The sequence below is a fragment of the Chlamydotis macqueenii genome, chromosome Z (genome assembly GCF_036417535.1).
Source record: "Chlamydotis macqueenii isolate bChlMac1 chromosome Z, bChlMac1.mat, whole genome shotgun sequence".
Lineage (NCBI taxonomy): Eukaryota > Metazoa > Chordata > Aves > Otidiformes > Otididae > Chlamydotis > Chlamydotis macqueenii.
In genome coordinates, this window is record NC_141593.1 from 2,202,429 (window position 1) to 2,230,407 (window position 27,979).

Sequence of the window (27,979 nt, forward strand, 5' to 3'; positions counted from 1 at the left end):
CCCACCGGGGGGCCGCCGAAGCGCGGACCTTCCGCGCTTGCAGCCGCGGTGGGCAGGGCTCCGGCCGGCCGGCCGCGCTGCTCCGCAGCTCCGGACGCGGGGATGCGCTTCCCTCCCGGCGGTGGCACCGGCAGAGCGCGGCCGCGGAGGTAAAGGGCGGGGTGGGGGGGGGAAGGATGCGCAGAAACCATCAAAACTTTTTTTTTTTTTTTCCTCCCATTCCTCTTCCGCGCTTTCTCCGGTCGGTTTGTTACGGGGAGGCGGCCCCCACCTGTCAGGATGAACCCACCCGTGGGTTGGGGCATTTTCTCCTAACGGGGACGGTTGGCTTATTGACCGTTATCTCCGCACCCGCGGTGGGATGCGCGCGGCGGGGAAGCAGGCTGCCCTGAGGAAACCTCCCACCCAGCGAGGTCAGGGTGGGTTTTGGGGAGGGGGCCGGGGTCCCACGCCGGGAGACCCCAGTCGGGGGGTGGGATGCGCACGCCGGGGAAGCGGGCTGCCCCAAGGACATCCCCCACCCGGCGAGGTCGGCGTCAGTTTTGACGGGGGGAACCGGGGTCCCGCGCCAGGAAACTCGAGTCGGGGGCGGGGGACGGACCCCACGCCGAGAGACTAGAGTGGAGGAGTCCGCAAGCCGGGAAACTCGAGTGGGGAGGTGTGCCCACGCCGGGATACTCGAGTGAGGGGGGGTCCCACTCGTGGGTCCCAAGCTGACGGTACCGTGTCTGTCTCTCTCTCCCCACTTTCCCCGCCGGCAGCTGGAGCAGAGCAGCCCCTTCGGCGCTGAGACAATGGCGAGCAGCCCCTTGCCCGGTCCCACCGACATTTTGTTACCGTCGCCGTCCAACGCGTACCCGCCGGACCCCATGAACCAACCGAGGGCCGGTCACGCCGCCATGAAACCCAACCAAGTGGGACAGGTCATCCTCTATGGCATCCCCATCGTCTCCTTGGTCATCGACGGGCAGGAGCGGCTGTGTTTAGCGCAGATCTCCAACACCCTGCTGAAAAACTTCAGTTACAACGAGATTCACAACCGGCGGGTGGCTCTGGGCATCACCTGCGTGCAGTGCACGCCGGTGCAGCTGGAAATCCTCCGGCGGGCCGGGGCCATGCCCATCTCCTCCCGCCGCTGCGGTATGATCACCAAACGGGAAGCAGAACGGCTCTGTAAGTCTTTCTTGGGGGAGAACCGGCCTCCGAAACTACCGGATAACTTCGCCTTCGACGTCTCCCACGAGTGCGCCTGGGGTTGCCGCGGTAGCTTCATCCCCGCCCGCTACAACAGCTCCCGGGCCAAGTGCATCAAGTGCAGCTACTGCAGCATGTACTTCTCCCCCAACAAATTCATCTTCCACTCCCACCGCACCCCCGACGCCAAGTACACCCAGCCCGACGCCGCCAACTTCAACTCCTGGCGCCGCCACCTCAAACTCACCGACAAAAACCCCCAGGACGAGCTGGTCTTCGCCTGGGAGGATGTCAAGGCCATGTTCAACGGCGGCAGCCGCAAACGGGCCCTGCCGCCCGCCCCTCCCGCCGTCGTGCCCACCCCCCCCTCCGCCGCCGCCGCTGTCCCCCCCCACCCGTTGGGCTCGGTGAAGGCGGCGGCCGTGGTGGGGGGCGGGTTGCTGGGCCCCGCGCACCTCCTGGCCGCCCCCCCCGAGCTGCACCAGAAACGGGGCCGTTTCGAGGAGGACGAGGAGCTGCAGGAAGCCGTGGCGGCGGCGGCAGCGGCGGCTCACGGCGGGAAGAGCCCCCGGAGCTATCCGGTCATCCCGGTGCCCAGCAAAGGCTCCTTCGGCGGCGTCCTCCAGAAGTTTCCCGGGTGCGGGGGGCTCTTCCCGCACCCCTACGGTTTCCCCGCTGCAGCTTTCGGCCTCTGCCACAAGAAGGAGGAGGGGGCCGGCGGGGCCGATGCCCTCGGTGGAGGGGCGGCGGCGGCGCACAAGGCCGGTGGCGGCGGGGGAGCGGCGGGGGGCGGCCTGTCGGGGCTGTTCTGGCCGGGTAGAAAGGACACCGCCTTCTACCCTCCCTTCTGCATGTTCTGGCCGCCCCGTACACCGGGGGGGCTGCCGGTACCCACCTACCTGCAACCGCCACCGCAGCCCCCCGGTGCTTTAGGCTGTTCTTTAGGCGACGGGGCGGGCCTGTTACGCCAGGCCTTCCTGGACCTCTCGGAACCGGGCGGCGAGGCGGGAACGGCGGGGCTGGGCACACCGCCCGCCGCCGCCGCCGCACCCCCCCCGCCCGCTGCCGCCGCCGCCGCCGCCCGGGACCCGCTCTTCGAGTCGCCCCCTGGCGGCGGCGGCGGCGGGGAGCCCGCCTCACCCGCCGCTTCCGAAGGGAGCAGCGCGGGTACCGGTAGCGGGAGGGTCCCTCCGCACCACCCGCATCTGTTAGAAACGGCGGCCGGTCGTAAAGCGGGAGGTGGGTACCACCATTCCAGCGCCTTCCGACCGGTGGGCGGGAAGGAGGACTCGGAGAGCCTGGCCAAGCTGCACGGCGGCGGCCCGCCCCGCACCTCCTCGCCGCCCCCCTTGCAGCTGCTGCTGCCGCCGCCACCGCCGCCGCCCCCCGAGGAGACGGGCTGCGAGCGGCACCCGCTCCCCCCGCCGCCGCATCACCCCCACCGCCTCCTCTCCCCCGGCGGCACCAGCTGCAGCTTCGCCAGCGAGGAGAGCAGCGAGGAGGAGGAGGAGGACGAGGAGGAAGAAGACGAGGAGCCCGAGGTGGACGTCGAGGGGCACAAGCCCCCCGAAGAGGAGGAGGAAGAGGAGGACGAAGAGGAGGGCGAGGAAGAACCCCGTGGCGGAGACCCCTTGGCGGCCGCCGGTCGCTTCCCGCCCGCCCGGGGGCTGTTGGAGAAGGGCGGCCGGGAGCGCCCCGCCGCCGGCCCGTTCACCCGGCCCCTCGCTGAGGAGAAAGCGGGGGAAGGCCAGGCCCCGCCGCAGGCTCCTCTCGTTCCTCCCCGGGCAGGCAGCGGTGGCAGCAGCCCGGATCACCATCCGTCCCTGGAGGAGCAGCCCTCCTACAAAGATGTAAATGTCCCCTTCGAGCACCTTCCCGCTGACGGCGGTACCCTGGGTGGGGGGAGATGGACCCCTGGGCTCCCTTCCACTGCCATGTCAGGTGCCGTGCCTCCAGCCAACATGGCAGGCCGTGGCCGGGCCTGGTGGGCCGCCGTCGGACATGGCCCACTGGGGCCTTTTAGGGTGCCGGGCCCACCCCGCTCCCGTCACTTCCAAATTTGGGGCAGCCCAAACCACTTTCCCATCTCCTGCTTCGATGGCTTTACCATGTGCCGAGCACGCCAGGCCTGGATGCCGAGTCCAAAGGCAGGCTGCGGAGGTGAACAAAAATAAACACGGCCGATTTATTCAGTGGGTGCCTCTCCTAGCAGCGTTGAGTTGCGCGGCTGTTGGCTTCGTGGGTATGGCTGGGTGCCCCGACCTCCTCGTCCCAGATTAACACACGGGAGAAAATAGCCCAGCCCCCGGCTCGGGGTGGGTGCCCTCGCCCACCCTGCACATTGCCAGCAAGTTTGTGAGGGGACATGTGTTCCTTCCATAAAGGTGTCTGTGGAAGATGCCACGGTGGGATTCCCCACCATGTTGTTTCCCTGCGCGCTTTTTGTGCTCGCTGTTGATAAGCGGCCCGAGACTGCCTATCGACTCCTAGTCGTTTTCGATACTGATCTTGTGCGTTGTGCTCTTTTCTGTTTCTCTAGAATCAGAAGAGCAAGGAGAGTAATCAAGTTATCTTGCCTACAAAAGAAGACACCTTCTCAGGTGAGTACGGGCCTGGATCTGCCGGCTCACCGCGAGGTCTGGGAATTCACAGCTCTGCAAGCTGTTTGGGTTTGTTCTCTGTCACTCGATTTAAACAAAAATAAATCACTTCCGTGATTTCAATTAAAAAAATCCATTAAACATTCTAATAGTCTCTTTATGGTGGTCATTTAGCATTATATTCATTCGGATCCAAAACGTGTCTCTGTGCGTGCTGAATATACAAATATGTATTTACTTTTTTTCTGGGTTCTCCTATTCATTTTGGTTTGCGGTTTCTTGCTGGTGAAAGTATTTTAAGCTCTGCGTTTTGTTTGGATTTCAGATAAGAACAAGGAGCATAATTTTTTCATCACAGATTCTGAGCCTTCAGGAGGAGACTTCTGGAGAGATATAGCAGGTAGGCTCGGAAGGTGGTGGAGGATAAAGAGACAGAGACTTAAATTCATAATCAAATGTCTGAATATTTAGTACAAGGGTAAAGATAAAAACAATTCCGAGCAAATATAACTGAGAAGAATGCAAATAGGTGGAAAGCAGTGACATTAATAGGAATAAGATTATTAATTGCTGGGCATATTTCAGCGGAAATTTCAGAAATGTATCAGGTTACACAATGAAACAGGCTGGAAAAGCATAAAATGACAATAATTGAAATGTTCTCTTTGAAACCTTCCATTAAAAAGGATCACAGCTTATTGCTTTTAATATCTGTCAGAAAGACATTAAAGGTGTTTTATGACATCTATGCCAACATTTATATTATCTCCATGATAATGATCTCTACACAAAATGTATAATACATTTACAAAAATTACATTATACAAATTAAATGAAACCACCTTTTACTGATTGCTAAATGTCTCCAAGGGGTTTGGGAAAGACGTGATTAGAAGTTTTGATACTAAGTTGTCTATTGCAGTGTCTTAAGGAGAGGGTTTTGTTTCTTGGGAAAAAGGAATCTAATTTTCCATTTATGTAATGCAAACTGCCTTGGCTTTGACTATTCACGGTTAATTGACTGTCAAACGAGGTTGTTATCCTCAGGCAATGTCTGCAAATTTGCCTGTCAAATGAGACAGAGAGAGCAAGCGGGGAGAGAGGGAGTTGTACAAGGAGTGGAAATGCAGAAATGGGATCTTTCAGAAATCTTATATAATAGCAGAGAACAATTGTGAGATCGCAAACGTTCGCAAATGTATCCCATTTCAAAGGGTCTTTTTTAGAAATACTTAATAATAAGACCTGCTTTAGCAATGGTGTATGAGGAAGAAATGTATCAGAGTTTTAGGTTTTTATACATTTTGTGGTTGAGGGATCGAGGTTGCGGACCACTGGATAGCACCTAATTATCTTCTGCACTTTCAAATAATTACCACTGAGAGCACAGCAGTGATGCTAACATAAGTAAACCTTAAGAAGCCGAGATTTTTTAGGAATACAGTATGCTGTGGTGAATTTATTTTGGAAAAAAAAATACACATTTTGTGTCTTTTAGAAATTGGTTCTATCCATGCTCATTTTAAAAAGCATATTATGACGATATGTTGCTTTTTACTTAGCTGGTGTAGCTCCTCTCTCTCTCCCTCAAACTCCAAGTGTTTGGTATTCATTGACACTGTGAGTGCATGGTAGCTATGTGTTTATCTTCACGGTAAATTTAAATGTAAATTTCAGTTTTCAAAGATGTGGACTGCCCTGCATGTTTTGACTCTGTGGAAAGTCTTAAATATATCCAGTAAACTGGGAGCAGCACCTGGGCGTTTGAAGGTCTCGCGACGGGATCTCAGATGGACTGGCTGTAAAGAAATGCCAAATGTTTAAGAAATGCCAAATGTTAAGCCATTTAAGGACGCATTTTGGAGGATGATTTCTAAGCAAGAGCAGTCCCGTTATCTTCAGAGGAATTCGTATCTGTGCATCCATTCTTAATCTTGCCCAGAATTAGTGGGTTATAGTCGCAGTGCTTTTCTGCTTGGTTGTCAAACCGTTTTGCAGAATATTCTGGCTCTCCAGTTTGTTTTTTTTTTAATATGCTTAATACATTTATGAGTTACTTAAAGCTGTGCCTTCCTAATAAAATTAAGAAAGATGAAATGATCCTGGGAATTCCTCTCCATATCAGATGGACTTGTATTTTTTAAATGAACCAAGCAAAGAGAGTCTTAAAACAAAAGCAGTATTTTCTGTGCAAGAGATGATCATCTGTAAGTGCGTATTTTGCTTCTTATTCTCAATGTGCCAATGAACTTAAAAATTCATAATAAGCAGAGCTCTTTCCAAGGCTGAAATAGATACGGGCTTGAAGATCCCATAGCCGTTTGTCCTGCGTAGCCAATAAACTGTTGGTGAAAATCCCCCTTCCTTTTCTGTCAGATGGTGCTCGGAAAGAGCTCGAAATTATTCAGATTCCCACGGCAGTTTTTTGGGATAACTGTGGCTAACTTACATAACTGGTCCATTTTTTTGGGAAAGCTGCCGTTTGCCATCCCGACCCTCCTTCAGCGGCTAGAGTTGAAGGGTAGACGAGCTGTGTGTGTCTGGCACACCGCAGCGTTGCAAGGCAGCCTTCCAAATGCTATGTACCTTTTCAAGAGGAGTTGAATTTTGTAAGCTGTTCCCCAACTGATGTAATTTTTTATCTGTTTTAATGAGAAAGGGGAGCTCTAAAATTGGGTGTTAAGAGCAACTAGAAGTCAGCTTCTCAAATCTTGTAACAATTTCCCTGGTTTTGTTTTTTGATTTGTAAAAGACGGTTTGACAGGCATGCCAGGAAAATTCAGACTAGAAAGAATAAGCCATATTCTTCTTTAACTTACTCTTAAATATATATCCAGAAAACTCTGCAAATATTGATCCAATTACTGTAGATTTACAGTAGCCCATGGAGGGCTGAAAACAGCCCGAAGTTTATTATATATAGCAGACTGGGCAGCTGTGTAGTCTTTACGGGGATATGTGGTACAGCACTGGATCCAGAAGTTAAAAGACATAAAATTTAATCACGGAAAGCGTTTGTAAAAAAGCAAAGAAGTTAAAAGTTGGAAGGGGGGAAGAGGAGGCGAAGTTTCAAATGTGGGACCCAGCACTTCATATTAGTAGATAAGACTGTGTACACGGATCTGCACGACAGACAAAACTGCAGACGGACTGTAGGACTGAGCCCTTATTTACTATTCCTGTCTCTTTTCTCTTCTGTTATTCCTAAGGAGCTCTCTTAGAATTATTAAAAAGGAGAAACATTGTTGAATTTCTTTACTTTTTGCAAATCTCACAATATTAGGTGTGTTGTTTTTTTTTTTAAGCCCCATCTTCTGGAATCTGGTGAGACTCTCACCTTCCATTTAAAACAAAACAGGAATTATAAATTTTCTAGCCCTCTTACTTCTAGAATAAAGTTATGAAATACTTCCCAGACGTATGCGTAAGGTTCAGACCAAAAGCCAACTGATTTGTTGTCTCTCTAAAATATTTTGTATTTTTAACTTGGTCACAGTTTTTGAATGTGCCATTTGAAATCCTGAAACTCTTTTTTTTCTTCTGTCAGTTAGTACTTCAGTGTGGATTTTTAAAAATCAGATATCTATGTTTTCAGCTTTAATGGAGGTTATAAATTAGACTTTATCTAATTTTTGCACAGAACTAGTTTGTTTTAAAGTTAAAGTACTTTCAGGGCAAATTAACATTTGAAGTTCCAGATTTTGTAAGACATGTATATGAGCCCCAGTACAGAAAAGCACTTAAAAGATGCTTACTGAGTTTCTTAAAATAGGCATATTTTCCCAAGTCCTGATTACCCTATTGATTATTCCCCCAAAACGCAGCATGAATATGCATGATGCATGGATGTTTTCAGGAAGGGTAGAATTTCTTCAGGACATACACAAGAACTGTCTGGGAGCAAGTAATTAATTGCAAATACAGATGGAGCTTTTGGAGTTCTGAAAGTCTGCCTGTTCACATCTGCATTTGTTTTTAAAAATGGGTATATATATATATATACATATACACATTTATAACCAGATGATACCGACGTCTTCAGTGCTGCAGTCTTTGTGTACGCGGACAGCGCTCTCTCCAGCTAAAAATACCGGTGGATGTTTAAGTTACAGTAGACCGTTGATGCTGTGGGCTTCATAATGGTAAAGCTCACCTGGTAGGAGTGAGCTGCAGAGCAGGTTGGCAGGAATTGTGTGCTTTGTGATACCTAAGTACCGTCCAGGAATAACAGAGCCGATGCTGAGACACAGGCGGGTGGATGACTTCGGTTGACGTGGTCTGGCACTGCAGGTGTAGTGAGAATTGTAGAGAGTACGAGCTGCGGACGAGGCGCAGGGCTGAGAGTCAGGAGAGCTGAGTTATATTCCCAGTCCATCGGAACTCTGTGCTGAGTACATCAGTTGCCCATTGACGTAGCTGAGTTGTCTGGGCCAGCGTGAAAATTTTTAGCTGCTGTTTGAAGAGAGCCTTGAGAGCTTCATGAGGAAGGACTGCTGGACTGCTCTTCATGCACAGCGTGAAGAAGTAACCTGGCTGTGTCTGGTTTGGTTTTGTACAACGACAGCAATGTGCATTTATTTCAGGGAGAATAAGTTTAGGAATGTTCCTGTTTGTTTCTTGTATTAAAAATCCAAACCTTAACTACTCCAGTGGGTGTAGAGCTAATAAAATGGTGGGATCACAAGAGCTGAGGTGTAAATGTATGAATCGGGACCTCTGGTTTTCTTACTGATAAAGTAAGTTGAGATGTGTCTACCTACAGACATCGTTTCTGCTTTCCTCCGTGGGTAGATGTTCACGTTCCAGCCAAGAAGGCCATTTGTGTAACCCAGAAATACAACTCGTGTACCTTAATTCCCGAACAACGTTGTCTGTGCACCTGAGCTAATTGGGAAGAACAGAGGTACCAAAAGCCTTAGCTGAGGCAGTGCAAGCTGGCTATGAGTATTTCATCCCCTTTTCCCCAATAGCCAGCAGGCGGTTGAAGTATAGTTTGATTTTTCTGAATTAAACTGAAATAGACTTCTCTGGAAGAGAACCTAGGTGTCCGTACCGGAGGGCTGCAGGGCTTTCAGTGCTGCTGTTTTAAATGCTGCTATGAGTTTGTGCGTAGACAAGGCCCGGGAGAGTTACGGTGGAGCTAATAGAAGGGGAAGTGATTTTTTCTTAGACTGATTAAAATTCTTTGGGCTTTCTGTTTGTTTGTTTTTAAACACCTATTTAGCTTTTAATTAACATATAAGAGAAAGGAAGCTGGTTAAATATTCAATACCTCCTCCCTTTCAATTAAGGTAGAACAGTACACAACGCATGATGAGGCCTCTGGGAAGTACGGAAAAACGGAGAAGAGCAGGCTCCTGATTATCATTTTCAGTGGGACTGGAAAGGTGAAACCCATCTGATGATTATTACCATTAACAATAATAATGTCGAGGCAGTTTTGAAGTTCAGAAAGCAGTTATACTTTATACTGCAGTATACTTTATACTATAACTGCAGAAATACAGTTATACTTTAAAACCGTATTTGCTGGGTTTTGCCTTTAAATACCTTCACTTTTCCCATCCCGTTCTTCACTTATTTCAGGGGAAGGATGGGGGATTTTCTAATAAGCCTTTTCGGTAGCTTAGTAGGGAGGATGCGGATGCTGGAGAAGTTATTCTTCATGCCTCGTGCCCTTATTTTCATTTTGATGGAGTTCTCTCAGTCCCAGCGAGTCGGCAGCCTCAAACCATACGGCCCTGAGAGCTCAACCGCGCAAGTGGGAACGAGCTGTGTTGCCGCCATGCGCTGTGCTAGGATCTACTCTCTTCCCCTTTCTCTTCCTCCTCCTTGAAGAATCCAGTTACCTTCTGGGCGTCAGCCTGTTATCCCTCAGAACTGGACATAAAACGTTAGGAAAATAATGCCTCAAGGAAAGAAATTGATTGGAAAAACATACTAGTATATATAATTTAATAAAAACCCTTCCTGAACTTGAATTCTTTCTTTTTTGGTACCCTCATTCCTAATTTATCTAACAGAATACTTCTTTTGTTAGCAATCCTGTTTAAAACAAAACTGTGTTAACTGAAAAAATAAGACCATTTTACATTATGGAAACACCTCAGCCCACTGCCCAAAAAGTGATGTATTTTTTATTTTTTATTTTGGAGCTTGCAATTTCTTTCAATGTGGTGAGACAACTTACCTATAGAAAACATTTTGTTTGTATCAAATATCACACAAAAATGATTTTTTAAATCGTTGTGTTACATAAACAGATTTTTAAAATGGAATTGCTGGCACCAGAGAGGAGTTGTGTAAATGTATATGCCTGAATGAGCGGTTGCCTTTTTTTTTTTTTTAAGGAACATAGAGATAGCAGATGCTAAAATGCATAGCTATTGGATATGTTTCATATACTGTGGCTTCAAGGTTTACTGGATATAAGAATGCATTGATTTTTAAAAACAGAAATAAAGGTTTTGCAAAAAGATTTCTGCCTGCATATAAAACAAGACGTTCCAATTCAACTTTAAAATCAACTTATTGTGATGACCTCCTAGCAAACGCGTGGTGACAGTACGAGTTTTTAAGTAGCCGCTGTCTTATCTGTTGTGTGGTGACCTATTCAGGACTATGGCTTTTTATTTTAAAAAACCCCGAGGTATTTCCTCCATGATTCTTTCTTCCAAATACGTAAACACATGAGTAACTTCATCTATATGTCTTTCTTGTGGTTACTCATCAGTAGAGTTAATGATGTGTATTTGCTGGCTGGACTGAACAAAAAATTAGTCCAATTAGTTCAGTAATTGGTTATTTACCAAATATTTTCTTAATTATTGAAAGCCTATTTCTACTTCAGCTGTAAATAATAGAAAATTTCCCATTAATTTCAACTAAAGTGGTATTTTTTTCTTTTAAAAGAATGTTTTTAATGGCTTTTTGTTTCAAAACCCTGTCTGTAGAAATTAGAGGAAAATTCCACGGTTCTAGAGGATGATTAAAACAACGCCTCTTCGTATATAAGTCAAACTGCTATCCAGGTGAACTTAGCACCTCATGAAGATTTTTTTATTTTATTTTATTTATAAAGGAAAAAGGCTAAAAGAAGTAGCATGCATATGTCTGGAAATAGTCAAATTCTGTTATCTAGAAATTTTTTTTACTGCTACATGATTCTAAGTTACATGAGCAACCTCAGACAGAAGTCCCTGAATTAGTGGATCTCAGACATGTATTCTTTAGATGCAAACACCTAATGTTAATTTTAACTCTGCTGGATATAAATTGTATCCAGTTACAAGGAGCCCGTGCCGTAGACCTCTAGAAGATGATAAAGAGCTGATGAAGGCAAAGAGGCTGGCGCAAGAAGGATTTTGCCTGTGGATTTTGGAACAGGGTCATGCCCGACTAGATAGCGTGAACTCCCCGTTGTAAAAAGAGGAGGTGAGACTGTAGAGAAGGCTCTGCCCCTTTCTCGGCTCATTCCTGGTCGTTTTCCACTAAAAGGATCCTCAAAGGGGGTTAGAGTGAAAAGAGGGATCTGTTCCGCAGATGGAAGAGGAGCACGCCTAGGTATCAAGAAGACATCAGGTCTCGTCTGCGGGAAGCCATGATGTAGGTAGATACTTTACTGAACTAGAAGCAAATACAAGTCCTGCAAGCATCTGTGCTACATCCATGGAGATAGGCAGATAAAGCTCAGCCTTACTGTTCCTAGTTTGGTTTTTTTTCCTCTTTTTTTTTTTCTGCCCAGATTCTCTAAAGCAGTTGCATAGTAAGGACAATACTGATGAAAAGCAGTATCAGTAAATCAATAACTTTTTTCTTTTGCTTTTTTTAAGGTGAACACACACAAGAAACCAATTCACCTCATTCATTGAAGAAGGATGTGGAGAACATGGGGAAAGGTAAAATAAATAAGGGCCTTTTACGTTATAAAACTGCTCTTTGTTTTAATAGAATATGAGGATAATAGGGGGCACTTTTGTTCTGCACCATATTTTAAGCTTGTCAAGTAACATATGAATAATATATGGACCTTTGGGTGGATATAATTGAGATTAATGCATATATATCAATCAATACATGACACTGTAATATAATACTTTAAAATAATATATTACATTGATTTATATTCATGGCTTTCTGCACAAAATCTATTGTCGATCTATGCAACACTTTTTTTTTCTTTAATAACTGCTAAAATATTTTGTCTTATAGTAATGAATTGCTCTGCAACTATTCTTTCAAGAATTATTTATACAGATTAGCAAAACCACTTTTCTTTTCTCTTTGTTAGAGGAACTCCAGAAGGTTTTGTTTGAACAGATTGACTTACGGAGGAGACTAGAGCAGGAGTTCCAGGTGTTGAAAGGAAATGCGTCTTTCCCAGTCTTCAGTAAGACACATATCTGTGGTTTTGCTGTTATTTGTGGGTTATGTTTGTTGCCAGATTGTTAAAATGGGAGAGGTATGTTGCAAGGGTCTTTGGCTTAGTTCTGCTGTGGATTTTTAGGCTTCCCAAGCAGGTCTTTTGTAGGAAAAAATCTGAAGCTGGGTGTGTATTTTACTGGGTTTGATGACATTGAATACAGGGAGTAGACAGAAACACGTCTGGGGCTTCTTGGGGTACAGTAATGTCGGTGGTCTTAACCAGCTTCTTGGAGGCTTTTGAAGACAGGGTACTTCATAGTCATCTCTAGGAGGTTCTGGCTGATGCTGGAGAATTGCTCTGTCCTGTGGTTTAAGGATTAAAGACTTGTTTGGATTTTTCCTCTTGAGATGGGCTATTTGAGATGGGCCCTTTTGCCGCAGCTGTTGAGTGGGGTGCTGCTACCCAGGGGTGATGGAAGGTGCTGGGCATGTGTTAGATAAAAGAAAACAAAATGGACACTTAGTAGGGTTTTCGTGAAGCTGCTAGAAGGTTGAACTGCGTGCACAGGGATGTGGAAAAAGACCTATGGATTGAGGCCTTTTGAATTACACTGGCAGCAACAGGGAAAAGCATGCTTCCAGGATAAATCCCATGTGCATCAGGACAAGCTAGAAGACATAGCATGCGTTCTCCAATGTGCAATGAATGCGGTATTAGAGAGCTGGAGTGATCAGGGCCCTCTCCATTGCTCTCTCCCCATCTGTAACAGCACCATGCAGAGATCAGTACTGTCGTGCGGGCTTCCCTGTGCCTGGCTGTCACGGCTCTGCTGCTGCCTGCCCAGACAGCGCCCCAGTTCAGTATTAAATGCAACCTAAAGGAAAAAGCCTGTTTGAACCCACCTTTTGCTGCTTCTTGAAGTCTAAAGGAGGTCTGACAATATCTTCATTCACTATTTTCCTAACGTTGATGTTGTGGGTTATTTTTTAAACTCTGCTTTTAAAAGCTCTCCCTTTTTGTCCTTGTTTTCCTGTGAGACTGTACGCGAGTGGAGCAGTGCAGCGTTACTTGACTCACAGCAAGCCAAGATAGACACTTAAAACCTTCCCAGACTGACTGTAAGGCTCTTCTGCCGTTTGCTAACTTTTCTTAACTCCCGCATGACTGAAATGTCTGACCAGCCCTCAAAACAAAATGCCCTCATGCTGGTTTATCATAGTTTCTTGAAGAGGTCAGAAACTCTTATGTTTTGTTAGTCCTCCGAGTCCCTTCATAAAAACTCCAGGGACAAAAAAAAAAAAACAGTATTGCCAGTACCCATGCAGTAAGTCAGTCAACCAAAACCTGCTGCTGCAAACTGAGGAATGTTGCATTTCCCTGGATTGCAGGGAGAGGTGGGAACACAGACAGTGTTTTCCTGTTATTAAAAGAAAATACTTTTTCCCGCTTTCTGTAGCCTGAGATAGAGTAAGTTCAGGGAAGCAAGGAAGTGGGAGGACTCCGGGAATGTCTCCATCTTTAGCCCAAGTATTGAAAGGTGTAGACAGCTTCATAAATAAAGGAGAAGAGCCGCCTGAGGTGATACAGATATTAATGAAAGGAGGATAACCTCATCCTTCAGTATAAATTCATCATTACTTGGGTTTGGGAGTGAGGTAATTTTCAAATAATTTGTGTAGATCAAAACACTGATGTGTGGTATTGGCGAAATGGCATCTTGGAGGGTTGCCATTCAGGTCACTCATTTATCCTTTTGTTCTTCTACAGTAAAATTAATGCTCTGTCATTGCCATGTAAATAAACACTGCAATTAAACCGCATGAAATACAAGTCAAATAAAAGAAAAGAACACGTATGGCCGACCAAGGAAGTGGCAACTGTGTATGCCGGCTTGAAAAATATGTGGTTTCATTGTACCACAAAGTAGTGGTCAATTTTCTTCAGGATTAAAATAGAAAACAGATGATGTGCTATAAACAATACATGCAAGTGACCGTAAAACCTATTTACAGATTTAGATTTACCAAAAAAACACCCCTCCTCCGCTTGTAATAAAACAAGAAAAAGTGTCTTTGTAAAGCAACTGAGTGTAAAATCCAAGATGAGTGTGGTTTGTCCTCTAGAGCTGTATGTGTTTCAGCAAAAGCGATGGGGTCTGTTCCAGGCTCTTGCTGCCGGACGTGGCTGCTGCTTTAGATCAGGTATTAGAAACTATTTGTTTTGCCAGGTTTCCCAAGGTACTGCCTGCCTGTGGTGGTGTTGGAGAGGGAGGAGCTAGGGAGAGAAGTCTTTGGAGGTCAAACTAAAAGAAAGTGGAGGTAAAATTAAAATTGTATTGATGGATTTGTCATGGCTCAGAGACACCTGAGGCTGTAGGAGGGAGCGAAGAGCAGACAGGTAACAGATTTTAAATCCCAGTCTGGCTCACCGCAGCATTGGGCTGAGTGGCTGTGGGGACTGGATCTCTGTCCCATCCCTAAAGCTGCTGAGGACAGGAACACGCTGCCAGGGCAATTCTCACTCCCATGGCTGGTGGTGGTTCTCCCTGTGTTTTGCACTATCTGGGGATAAATAAGAATCCTTTGGCTGTTAAGTCTTCCCAGCCTTTTTTAAAAAGGAGAAAATTCATCCCTGTTTCAGCAGGGAGGCAACGTCTGAGATGTGGAAGGTAATACTGTGTCTCTCTAGAAAATGTTCCCGTTGGGTTACCTGGAGTGAACTCCAAAGTCACCTTTTTTGGGTCTTGCATTTGGAACCGAGCACATTTGGGGCATTATACATTAATAGCATCAAACCATCACCCACAGCAGCGCTATGCAGTCTTGTGTGTAAATAGTGTTTGGTTTCAATGCTTTCCTCACGGAAATCACTGTTAAATGAGGACTGATCTTATTTGCAAGCTCATTTAGCAGTACTGTGCTGCACACTTCTCCGTGGCTTCTTGTACCCTTTTGAAATGTCGACTGCGATAATTTATAAAACAGCAGACCTTGTCTTTTGCTGTTTGCACCTTTATTTTTTTTTTTATATTGCTGTTGTACTTGAAAGCTGCAGATCAGAGATCTTACAGGCGAAGGAAAACCTCAAAAAGACATCACTTGAAGAAAATAAATAAAGATCAGATCACTTGAAGAAAATCAAAGAATTCGCTGGCCTGCTAGAAGTATCAGCACCTGTACATGGTGACAGTGTGTTCTCCCAGAACCCTGTGGTTATTTGTGCCTTTGGTCTTAGCTGGCATGCGTTTTATCCGGCTACATTTAACAATTTGGCAATAAAATGGCAGAGACGTAGTCTGGATAGTTAAGGTATTTAATTTTGTGTTAAGAAAACTGTTTAAATATTCATATCTTTTCCCTTGGGCATTGCTTATGGCTTTGTCTGTAAGGATTCAGACTCAGATAAATGCTGCTGAAAAAAACCCCCACTATCCTTATCATTAACACCCCATTTCCACTGTGAGCCTGGACATTTGCAGTGCAGGACTGAGCAAGATTTCTGAGCTATTTGTTCTGAGAGGTGATGAGCCTGTTAGGAGGCAGTCGAGAGGAAAGCATTGAGAAGGAAAATTTCTCCGTATAGCCTACTCAGAGCGAAACTGAAGGCCCTCAACAGCTGCTAGCACAGATCTATCAGCCTTTAGCGACCAGGGCAGGAGGTGGTCACCTTTTTATACTGCACAGCTTTTTGGAGACTAGGAAGAGAGGAATTGCAAACCTGCTTGATTTCTGTTGGCTTCTTTATCTGATTTAGTTGGAGTAGAGGGAATAGGCTGAAAAATTCTGTGGGCATTTACTTGAAATCTGAAGAACATTGTTGAGATAATGTCATCATATCCTTTTCTACGTAGGTGTGCTGGACTCCTGACGGTTTCAGCCTGACAAATTTTCTCACTCTTTCTTGCGATTTTCTTGTTGTCCTAAAGTACATCCTTGCCTTTTAAACAACAGCTTTTTGCTTGTCATTCAGAGAAGGCAAAGTTCTTGTGTGAAAGAGGAGGACAGAGCTCTGCCTACTTGTACTTTCTTCTAGCCCCTTCCTACGCCTGCCCTTGATGGGGACACATTTCTTTTCCCCTCAGGCAAGGTACAGTGAAGAGGAAGGATGTATTGTGCCATGGCTCTTCACTGCCTTCCTGCTCCTGCTTTTGGAGTTGAGAAGTTGTGGCGAGGGTGTGCAGCTGGTTTGGGAGTAGGTGAGCTCCCAGCACTGCGGCAGCACACAGATTATTAATAGGAGCTGCTCATTCTCACCTGGGCTCAAATCTTTTCATTGCAATTTAGATGTTTGTGAGTCCTGTTACCGTGCTGTGGAAGTAGCCCACAGTCATTTAATCCGTTAATCCTCCCAGCGCACTTGGCAGATGAAGCAGTGCTATTATTCCTGCTTCAGTGATAACGAAGGGAGGTGTGGAGAGACACAGACACGGAGTCCGGTAGAGCAGGTATTGAACCCAGGCTTCCGAGTCCTGGGTTGATGTCCCAGCAACCAGCATAACTATTTAACTCGCTTGATTATTAGTGGTAGATAAGCCATTCTAGCTGCCTTGGTCTTTAATGCCCCTCTGCAAGCCCTCTCCAGTTTGACAGTGCCGTGTGTTGAGGTGGTCCGTGCTGTTTTGTGCAGGCATTCACCTTGCTGCTCCTGTGGTCTAGGACAGGCTTCTTTCTTGGATCAAAATTATGCTGCTTGCAGTGGGTTTTGATTCCTCTTCCATTTAATAGTCCATCAGTGCACGCAGGTTTCCACCATGCAATTCTCCAAGCTCTTTGCTTCTTGTCAATAGTTTTGTTTATATTTTTCTGTCTTTTTCCCACCCTCCAACAGCAATGTTATAGAACGCAGACCAGCAGTTAATTTTCTGCCAAATGAAGTTTTGTCCGAAATGGTTACTGAGGAGGAAAATAAGGGAGGGAGCAGGTACTGGAGCAGGAAGGCTGGACTGTGCTGTACCCGAGCTGTCCAGGATCTGTCTCTCAAAGACGTTTTCCCTTCTGAGTTCCGTGTCACTGTTTATGGAGCTTTAGTCCGACTTTTGTTCAAAGCTGTCAGCACTATGTTACAAACTACAAATCAAACCCTGCATCCTTGAACGCTTTCTTTTCTCGCATATTGGACATTCCTATTGATGTCAACAGATTTATGCCGGAGTGAAGAAGAGCAGTTTTTGCTCTTCTCTTCAGTGTTGGTGGAAGTTTGACTAATGACTGCAGAGTCTGACCCATTGAGAAAATCACTGTGAGAATGAATGCTAGCAACATAAACTTAGGAGCCTACATTTGCTAATTGGGAAAGTAGGTAAATCTGATTTTTCCGGAGTTTTTCTGTTGTGTACAGTTTCTCCTACTAGAGAAGAAGTTTTTCTTAGGCATGCATTTTAATTGGGTGAAGGGCTTTAGTGCTTCACAGTTCCTCAGTAGTGATTGAGTTTGATTTAATCTGATTTATATGAATTCTGCTGTGTGGTCTGTTTTAATTACTGCATCTCCTTTTTTTTTTCCCTCCCCCTCTTTCAGATAATTTTCAGGATCAGATGAAGCGGGAACTGGCGTACAGAGAAGAAATGGTACAGCAGCTACAAATTGTAAGTTTGTTTTCTCTGCTAAAAATGTTACGAACTGTTGCTTTACGTTATTAAATGCACTCCTCAGACTTTTCCTCTGTGAGCTGCACAGATGTACTATTACCGAGCTCATATTACCTTACACTTTGCAAGACCTAAGCCTGCGGTTCTCAGCTGGTTTAGAGTCTAATTACCTGGAGATTTACTTTCATACAGTAACCAGATGGGTCTTCATGTTTCAACTAAACGAAATGTGTTGACTCCACACCGAGAGGTGCTTCTTCAGTGTGAATGTGAGGACTGAATCAGTAAACCCTAAGCAGTTAAGTGTTTCTTCTGCCTATGAGCTGCCGACGGGTGCATTTTAGCCCTCAGTAGGGAATCGGTGTGAAGCCAGCTTCTCACTGGCAAATAAACCTTAGGATGTGTCTTTTTCAAATTTCAGCCAGTAGAAGAAGTGCTTAACTCAGCAGTAAAGGATCCAGTTGCCAAAGCAGAGTTCAGTGCAGGCACACATTGCTGTTTGGTCTCTTGCTTGTTATTTTAAAATCAAGAGGGATTTTGTGTGTGTGTGTGTGTGTGTTAGTGCTACTCTAGATCATTGCTTACAACTGTGCTGTTTTGAAAACTTGACATACTCCATCCAGTACCAGCAAGGGGTGGAGTACGTGAAGCTGTTTCTTACTCGGGTACCGCTTAGTCTGGTTTGAAGAGCAGAGCATCATAACAAATGGGAAGGTATCACCTAATGCTTGTTTTGCTAGTGCTTATTCAACAGGGGTTTTTTTTTGAGGCAGGCTTGCCTAATATCTCCACTTATGTGAATCAGCCCTGTGTTCGAAAGTATAAATTTTCCTTGTGCTTGTCACAGACCCTGGTGCGGAGAAGGCATTGTCCAGCCTTCTGGTACTGTCATTTTCTAATTGATGGGTTAGGACATAAAAATAAAGCTGAAGGCCAGGATTGTCAAACTTGCGTGCCGATGTTCAGAGGCATTTAGGAGTGGCCTTATTTTTAGAGCTGCCGAACATTCCTGCTCCCTGTTCCTGCTGACTTCAGAGATTTCAATGAGAGATGGAGGGTGCTTGAATGAGGTTGTTTATGGAGGAAATTCAAGTCCAGAACATCTTTGGAGCTTTTTTTTGCTGCTGGTCTCCACTCTTTTCCTTTAATGTATCTGGTTGTTACTGTGTTCCCCTTTGTCTCCCAATGCCAGGCAAAGAGTTTGGCTTGATCTGTAAATTACATCATCACAGAAGATGGTAATTAGGATGCCATCCTGAATAGTACTTTCTCTGCTGCTTTGGACTTGAGGCAGGTGAACCTGTCTTGATTCCTGCTGCGAAGCACATTTAAGCACAAAGTTTGTGGACGCTATTCAGCCTTTCTCTCTTGTGTCAGCTGAACTTGGAGGTAACTAACTCTCCCTCCCAGGAAGTGAATGGATCATCTCTGCCATTCACTTTGTGGTCTGGTTGTGAAGTTGTTTCTGAAACTGGATATCCCAGCCCTCCAGTGAATCAGCTGTGTGGTTTTTCTTATTTACAAGAAGTGGAGGAATCACAAGGTTCAGTGTAGTGCTTTTCCTCAAGCAGGAAAAGAAATATGATCATGTAATTCACACCCTTTTCACTTACTGATGCATGCTACAGAAAGACTAGTAGTCATTTAATCATTAAACAGAGCTGCCTGAATGTACTTACAGGGAATAGTTTCCACATTTAATGTACTGCACCAACAATTCAGGACCTCTTCACTCACTGTGGCTGCCTGAGTTTAATTATCATTAATAGAAATGTTGTCTAATCATCAGTGAGTCTTTATGCTCACATTTGGGTGTCCCTCCTGGTATCGGTGAGGCAGGTTGTGTCTCAGCGAGACTGACAGAAGGATGTCTGCATGTGAAGAACAAAGAGACTGCTGCAAATAACCAGTGTGTTTGTTCAAGCTAGGTGCAGAAATCTTCAGTGGTGTTTTGGTTGATAACTGAAACGGAGTCAGCACTTTTAATGTGATCATCCCTGCAGTTACTTTAACTTGTTCATACGAATGTATTTTGTAGGGTTATATCTAGATTCGTGAGTTGAATGTGCTAATGATAGAACTTCTTTGGCCTTCTTGGGTTATGGTGTGGATGAATTAAAGCTTTTTGGTGCTAAATACACAAAAAGCATGGTTATGTTTGATTTTTTTTTATTTGTTTGTTTGTGCGTTTTGTTGTTTTGTTTTTAACAGGGGTAGGTTGTTTTGTTTTGCATGTACCTGGGACACCATACTATTACTTTAGCAGAGCTGCCCACACCTAATATTCTTGTTAACAGAGAAGTGCAAAGAGAAAAGCAGAAGTGTTTAATGCATACTCAGATCTTACTTTTACTTACAGCTTCGTAGGTATATACTTTTGTGGGATTAAACTCAAAATTTGCTGGTATAACAAGCCACAGAACTTGGCTTGCTTCCTTTTTTTTTTTTATTTTACAAACAATATAAATGCAGAGAGTCAGTTTCTTTCGGCATTTCTCACCGCTGAATGAACACGTAACTTAAATTAGGCCTTGCTGAAAACTTAACACAGGATCATGAAGGCATCTCTTGTAACACTGGGTACCAGAGGCAGGTTTTGCTGTACCAATGGTTTCCCTCACCCTGAACTGGAATTCTTCAAGCTGCATAACTGAATAGTCAGACTTTAAAATAAACTGCCTTGGTGCTGTCAGAAACGTCTGGAATACAACAAGCTGAAGCTAAGCATGAAATAATTAACCAAATGTAATTGCATTTGAAAACTTTCTGGTGCGAATCCCCACTGTACCCTGACTGTTACACGGCAAGGACTGTTTGAAAGTAGTGCTTCACGCCCAGCCAGTACTGAACAGTGGACGTAAGGCATTTTTCTCGCAGTTCTTGGGTGACATTGCGAAACTGCAATGCAGAAGGCGGTGATAAATCGCCACGCGTGGAAGGGAGCCGCGCAGAGTGGGGTGGCAGCTGCGGGGGCTCCGGCACGGGCTCCGGGTGCCCTCTGCCGCTCCCCGGCCCTCACTGCACTCTCAGCGGCTGGGAGAGGCGTGGGTTTAATATTCTGAATTAAAAGCCTCAGTTAAAACAGTGTTTAATCAATGGGGTTTTATTTTAATGCTCTATCCGCTCCAGGCTTTAAAAAAAAATATTTTATGGCTTCCTGAAAGTCAGGAGTAAGGCTTAGACCATTGGGAAGATGTAGAGTGGGTCCTGTTCTGTTACATCCTCTGCGATGGATGTTGGCTTCTTTGGACATAACCTGGCCTGGTAGGTAGCTGGAGCAGTGGGACTTTGTGCGGCCATCAGCAATTTCTGTTGAGAAAAGAGTTGATCAGAGCGTCTGGAGCAGCTACCAAGAACTGTTGCAACTTATTTGTGCCAAGCTCTTGGCCAAGTGCTAGGAAGAAACCGATTGTCATATTTAACAAGAAATAGGTCTTAAATCACTGAATCAATTTTTCTCTTCTTCTTCCATCAAAGTGCTGTCTCCGAAACTGGCTAAGTGCAGTGCACGTACTTGCAGGTCATCTGTAAAATACGGATTTTACATACGGACTCAGGCATAGATCGTCTGGCTTCTGTTACTAAGCTGTGCAGAAAAGGTCACTGAGAAGAAATCGCTGCCCAGCAGGCTGGGGTAAATTCTAACGTGACACATGTGGTACAGCCTCAGAAGAGCTCACCTCTCTTCAGAATTGTTGGTTTCTGTCTAGTTTGGCCAGAATTCATCTGTCAGGAGAGCCCAGCCAGCCTAACAAAGTACTGAGTCGCCTCCTGCTTGAGACTCTGTATGTCTCTGATATTGTCCTCTGAGCAACTGTGTTAGTGGATCACATTTAAAAAGCATGAACTTTCTTCCTAGCTGCCCGTTGGGGAAGAAGATGAGAAGCAGCATTCCCAGCATGACAATTTTGATCCTTTTATGTTTTTGTGAACCGCTCTAAAACATTGCCACAGAGAAGCAGAGCACCAAGCAGCAAATTTAAGCTCCTGCAAGCAGGCTAGCTTTTCTTCATTTCCTTTCCCGGGACCCTTACAGGTAGTTTGTAGGTTCCCAGGAAGTGCTGACCACAGTTGTAACCTATCCATCAGGAAAAGCTAAGGTGGTGTTCATCACTATGTGTTCGTCTTTTAGATAACTAAGATCAGTGATCAATCCCACTAATTTTACATGGGGTAAGAGGCAGTGGGTCTTTGAGACGTGTTAGAAATGTGAATTACTCAGGTGGTCCCTTGTCTTTCCAGCTCAAGTGGAAAGTGTTGGTTTCATTTTGTTTGAAGTTTTAAATTTTATTTATACTGCCATGAACTGACTTCCTCCTTATTAGCCTAACTTAGGGCTGATAATAGTGTTCGGAGCTCAGAACTGGATCCAGCTGGAACTCCTCTGATGTTTGATGGCCTTCTACTCTCAGTGCTGCTTTGAATCAGCTCTGTTCTTCAGTGGCAGGCAATAAAATAAATCAGGAACTCTTTACCTGCAAAATTGATTTCTCTCTCTGCATCGTCTTTTGTCCTGATCTTTAAAGATTCACAAGGAGTGTTTAAAAGAAGCAAAAGTCTGCCATGTGATAATGTTGGCAGATCTTCAGAGGTATGAGATCATGTTCCTCTGGGTCCTACTGTAATTAAGAAAAGCACCAGTAGGTTTAATTCCTATTTTAGGCTGTATATGGGAAATGGGTGCTTTGTACAACTAATGTGTTCATTATACAAAGAAGGAGTATCCATATTTTTGTGTGTGGAGACTTTGGTCACTCCATGCCTGTCACTCCATATTTGAAAGGTGGAAATAGGAAACAGCAGTGCTTTATTGGGATTTCTGTTTTGTTCCTCTGCTCAAAGTGGTCCAGCTAGATTGATTGACCTTGACAAGAACGTTAGAGGCAAACATTGGTTCAGCAGAATGGCCCTTGGATTTCTTGAGCTGCATCTTGTGCTGAAGTGCCTGTCCGCTGACAGCCAGATAATAACAAGTACAAGAACATTTCTGGAACTCTGTGTTTACTGTGTCTTGCAGACTTCAAGGCAGATTTCATTACCTTGCCCCCCAAAACCAGAAATATGTTTATATTTTTTTCTCATTAATTTCTTCTTCTGTGCTTTAGCAGTTGGGATCATACTGCAGGCCTGTTTCTATATGTTCTCTTATCTTCATTTGATTTTCGGTCGAGTTCCCCTCCAGGTTTAGTGGTACAAATTAGGAATACTTGCTTTTGATGCTGAAGGTAACATACGTATCCCTGACTACATACAGAAAAGTGAGGAGATAAGTACTATTTTCAGCAGAATTTTGTTCGCCGCTGTCTGCTTTTTTTAAGACAGGTGAGCGAAACTTGTGTCTTGACGATGCATCTGGGAATGCCTTGGGCTAACAGGATAGAGCTGTGCCTCTTTCTCCAGTAAATTCAAATGTTAAAGAAAAGGAATGCCTCATAGAGTTAATGGTTATTAAAAACAGAATTAAAAGCTTCCTTTCCTTTAGAATCTGCAGAAATTCTGATAAAAACATGGATATGTATGTACCAGAGAGCCAAAAGCCAGCCTCTGCTATTGCCTGTGTGTGAAATCCTTTTTCAATGGTATTAGTGTGCTCCAGTATTTAAAAATACAGAGGGGAGAGACTGCATACTCCAGCCATGACTCTCTGTTGCCTTGCATCTTGTGCAGACCAGTACGCTGCCCCGAGCACATGCCGCTACCCGCCCAGGAGGGAAGAGTCTCTGAACTTGGCCCACACAGCTATAAATACTTTCATAGGGCAATAGTGGAGTCTTACCCTCTAGTTCATGCCATTGAGCTGTCAAACACTCAGTGCATGCTTTTTCTTCTGCTTAATCCCGCGCATGGTTCTCTCCAGAAGCACCATGTGTGCAGACGTGGTAGTTTTCCCGTGGCAGTTCAGCTGCACATCTATCTCCTTTCCTGCATAAATATGCTCTGCATTTGGAAGGACTGTCTTGGCTGGACAGTGTTCTGACTGAGGTCTCAAGTGCACTCCCGGAAATGAGACTTGTTTAAATAAATACCTGTAGAAACACGTCACATAATAGCAGTTTGGAGTACTGAAGATCTCTTCAAGCAACAGAAGTTACAGTGAAGTATCATTGTGTGCCCCACCTAGAGATGGGGTGCAAAGGTGAAGTCTCCACAAGACATTGGTGTACAAAAGCTTCTTTGATGTCCAAGTGTAGCAGAGATCAGACACGCACTTTAGAAATGAATCCCCAATCCTATCTGCTTATCTGTGCTTTGGTTCATGTTGTGGAGCAGACTCCGAGCTTGCAAACTGAATTTCTTCTGGGTGAAGCAAATGAGGAATATGCATTGGAGTGTGCTCTAGCTCTTAAGGGGGTGATCAGTACCCAGGACCAGAGTAGAGCTAGCCTGAAGGAAAAAAAAAAAAAAAAAGAGAAATGCAGTATGGACGCTGAGTCTTTCTCCTACGCTCTGGTATTGCTGGCCGGAGCGTACACACTTAGATAAGGGCCATGCATTGGATCTTCATGTCCATTTGAGTGCTGATCTTGCATGGATGTGCAAAAGGGGACTGTATCATCATGAAGAGCCCTAAATACTATTCCACTGCAGCACCGGAGTTACCAAATACTCTTCCAATGACAAAAGTAGAAGATGACATTGTAGGTGATTTAACTCGCGAAGAAAGTAGTCATTTCCCTGTTGGACACCCACGTCTCCCAGTTTCATTTATTACTAGGAGAACAGATAAACCAACACACATTGAAAAGGTGCTGATGTGCCAAATATAGCAGAGAAGTGGATTAAGAACAGTTAATTTCTGACAGAATGTACCCCATTGTGTTATCTAGGTCAGTACGGCTTGGGAGGTGTCCTATATAATTGGCGGCCACGCAAACCGATGTTGCCTGTTGGCCGTTGTGAGCGGGAGAGAGGAAGAAGGCAGTTGGTGAAGCATCACAGGTCTCAGCTGAAATGTGCTTATTCAGGCAGTTTGTTTCTCCCTTTTGAATCTACACTGTGCAAATGGGCAGTCAGGTAAACAGTTTCTTTGCCTACTCCTCTCTGCTGCAGTTTGGAAAGGGGTTTTCCAGCCCTTGCAAACACCGTGCCCTGGAAAGCAGCTCTGTTCAAGGCCTTGGTGGAGAGGAGAGCTCTGGTTTTTGGAGGGATGTGGCAGCAAGCTTCCTGATAGCTTTCAGCTTCTCTGAAGGATAGGGGTTGTAAGAGTAGTCAGAAAAAACACCTGGATCCTGGGTCTTTTCAGGTCGTCAATGGTTTGGTCCTCTCAGTTCGTGCATGCACGTTTCCCTTTTTCTAGGCCTGTGTAGCGGGGGAAGCGGTGTGCCTCTGTGAAAGGCTTCTGCTTTCATTCAGCCAGACGGCTCGTCTTTGCAGACACTGCTGCTCCCTGGTGCTGCTGCTTTCAATCAGATTGACCTCCTTTCCTGAGAGATGAAAGGGTTAGCTCCTGAGCTGCAGACGCCCCTTTCTTTCCTCTCATCCTGAGCCTTCCCTGCTCAGGGATGGAGAGGTGACACCGCAGATACTACACTTCACAGCAGCCCCGAGATGTCCTCACGTACTGTGGGCATAATGACAATGTATTTTTGTTATTTTTGGTCCTGACTTCAGCCCAGCCTGTTTGTCAGCTTGCAGTTACATATTTGACATTATTTATGAATGTATTCTGGAGTGCGTGACAGCAGAAGCAGGTCACTCCAGTGAGCAGCAGCACCTGGGCGTGTAGGGACAGAGATTTTTCTGATCCCAATCTGAATTCCTCCAACGGTCCTTGCAAAAGGCAGCATCAAAGAACAGTGAATTTGTAGGCGCTTGGATTCCCAGCTATGGAAAAATCTCAGAGCAATTTAGTTTTGTTGCGTTCTAAAGGCCCAGCGTTGAAAAAGAGCAGCGCTGTACTGTATTCCCAGTAGCCAGTGAGCACATCATCCCACTTTGTTCCTAAATATAACTACGTTCCCTAATATGCCTATGTTCTCTGTTTTTCTTTAATTATTTGTTCCACTTCAGTAGCTTCCTTCAGATTGGTGCAAGTCACAGATAACTATTATGAACTTCCTAATTATGGTGATATAAATACATGAAGTCTTGTACTCCCAGCCCCCTGCATTTCAGGTGTGAAGATATCAGTGTGTGTTGCCTGCTCTGTTACAGCTGATTTTTGTCATCTCACGGGTAGCAGAACGGGTGGTGGCTGTATTTTTGTCAGCAACTGAGATAAACAAAAGTTTGGAAGACATCTTGTACGTTGAATTTTAAGATCTGTTGTTCTAATTTGGGTCATTTTAATTTTATTTCTACTTCAACATTATTGCAGTTTTGTAAAAAGTTCACTTATTTAATTTAAGGCATTGTCTTGTAAAATGATGTAGGGAGGCAAGCAAAACCATTCATTTGGAAGGATTTCAACTTGGATGTCTCGTTAGCCAAACCTTGGCATAAAGCAGTGGCTTTGTTTCTGTGTCGTTTCAGATTCCCTATGCAGCAAGCTTGATCAGGAAAGAAAAGCTGGGTGCACACCTCAGCAAAAGCTAAAGGTGAGCTTGTGAAAGAGGAGGTCTTATTCTGCCTGGCCCGGCCATCGTGTTTTTCTTTGCAGCCCCTGCAAGAATTAAGAGAATCATTCTGTTGCATGATGCTACTGATTCCGGTCTAAAGGTTCTGTCTGTGGCGGTATTGTGCTACGGTCTAAAGCTGATAACTGACATGTCACACAAATTATGGGGCTTCACTGGGGTAGGAGGTACCACGGGGTGAATCCAGGTCTCATCGCCTGAGCTGGTGCTTCTGTTCTCTGGCACTGGGAAGTGGCCTCAAGGTCATGTAACTTCAGTGGAAGGAGGAAAATAGCTTGGCATTCACAATGCAATAAAAGTTCACACACGGGCAGGTCGGGATGCGTTTTTCTGCCCATAATGGAGCTTCTGCAGCTCCAGGAAAGAGCAGTATGGTTTGGGAGCTTTACAGAACTACACCGATAACTGTCTCCTGTAGTTCACTCTACTGCAGATGCTGATTACCCTGTAATCTACGTGCAGGATCTTCCTAAACCCAACACTGTGTTTTTCAGGAGTGGTTTTTTTTTTTTTTGAAGCATTCAGTTAGAAGAAACACCATCACCATCACCTGGGAGATTCCAGTTTCAGGTGCTAAAACCTTAACATTTAAATGACATTCTCTTTTTTTTTTTTTGTCCTGGTAAAACAAGAAGAATAGGGCTTGGAGACAGAGAGGGAAAAAGCCGGTAGCCCTGCTACTGTGTTATGCCACTAAATCTGGCTTGTGGGTTCACTGAAAAAATCCCTGAGGTGGAGTAGGCAGATTAGAAAAAAAGAGCTATTCATACATAGAGACCTTAGTAATACACAAAGTAGAGATATTAAAGAGAAAATCTGGGGTATCTGAGAAGGGTTTGATAGTATAGATGAGGGAGGTTTGCCTGAGCTATGGAAGAAGCAGACACTTAAAAAAAAAAGAAATCATTATGAGTAAGTGTAGAGTAACCAGATAACCAGTGTCTGTGGCCTTGAGCTCTGCCTACTGAGATAAGGAGATTAATCTAAGCGTCAAGTCGGTCTGTTTTGCCCTCTTGTACATACTTTCCTCCTGACTGCCAGCATTTTCCAGTTGAGTCTACATTAATCTGAGCAGTGATTTAAAATAAGTTCAGTGATATTAATATCCTGAATAAAACAGTACACCTCCCCAGATGAGAAGCAGGGGGTCCTGCCCTGAGCACCTTGTCCAAAGCATTGATCTACAATAAAAGTCTGCCTGAGGATGGCAGCGTGAGATGAACGACACAGTTTGTTCCCAGCAGCATCAGGTTTTCATCGGCTGACAAGCCCTGCAAGGAAGGTGCTGGCATCACAGCTACAAGCATTTCCTGCTTACTTGCTGAAAGTGTGAAGGACGGACGCATTTCTCATGCTGTTTTTGTTTCTGGTGGCCCACCATCCCTGCAGACAACGGGGATTTCTCTAAGTAGGCCCCAGCGCTTTTGAAAGATTAGTTGTTACTTAACTGCTCAGCTAAATCAGTGAAGCAGAGAACCACGGCTAAATTGTTCATAAGCAATTTCAGATTCTCAGTGTGCCAGGCAGAAAAGAGTTGCCTCAAGAAGAAACGTGTAGGCACACACATACCCACACAATACACCAAGGGGGTGAGGACTCTGTGTGTTGCAGAGCAACCTGTCAATTAATGCTCTGTGTTCTCAGCTGCCCTTGCTGA

The 27,979-nt window shown here is 45.2% G+C and overlaps 1 protein-coding gene across 1 annotated transcript; it reads left to right on the forward strand.

The window, feature by feature from the left end:
- The first annotated feature begins 794 nt into the window (after positions 1–794).
- Positions 795–26,281, forward strand: SKOR2 (SKI family transcriptional corepressor 2). The gene is made up of 7 exons (XM_086770953.1): positions 795–3,044; positions 3,734–3,794; positions 4,120–4,194; positions 11,627–11,692; positions 12,085–12,183; positions 17,676–17,743; positions 26,219–26,281. Exons 1-7 carry the CDS (start codon positions 795–797, stop codon positions 26,279–26,281), a joined length of 2,682 nt encoding a protein of 893 aa, XP_086627079.1.
- The last annotated feature ends 1,698 nt before the right edge of the window (positions 26,282–27,979 follow it).

Bases quoted from the DNA above. Each gene is read 5' to 3' on its own strand.
- SKOR2 (XM_086770953.1), top strand. From the start codon at position 795: ATGGCGAGCAGCCCCTTGCCCGGTCCCACCGACATTTTGTTACCGTCG. The intron at 3,045-3,733 runs GTAAATGTCCCC...CTGTTTCTCTAG, and splicing joins AGCAGCCCTCCTACAAAGAT to AATCAGAAGAGCAAGGAGAG. The intron at 4,195-11,626 runs GTAGGCTCGGAA...GCTTTTTTTAAG, and splicing joins CTTCTGGAGAGATATAGCAG to GTGAACACACACAAGAAACC.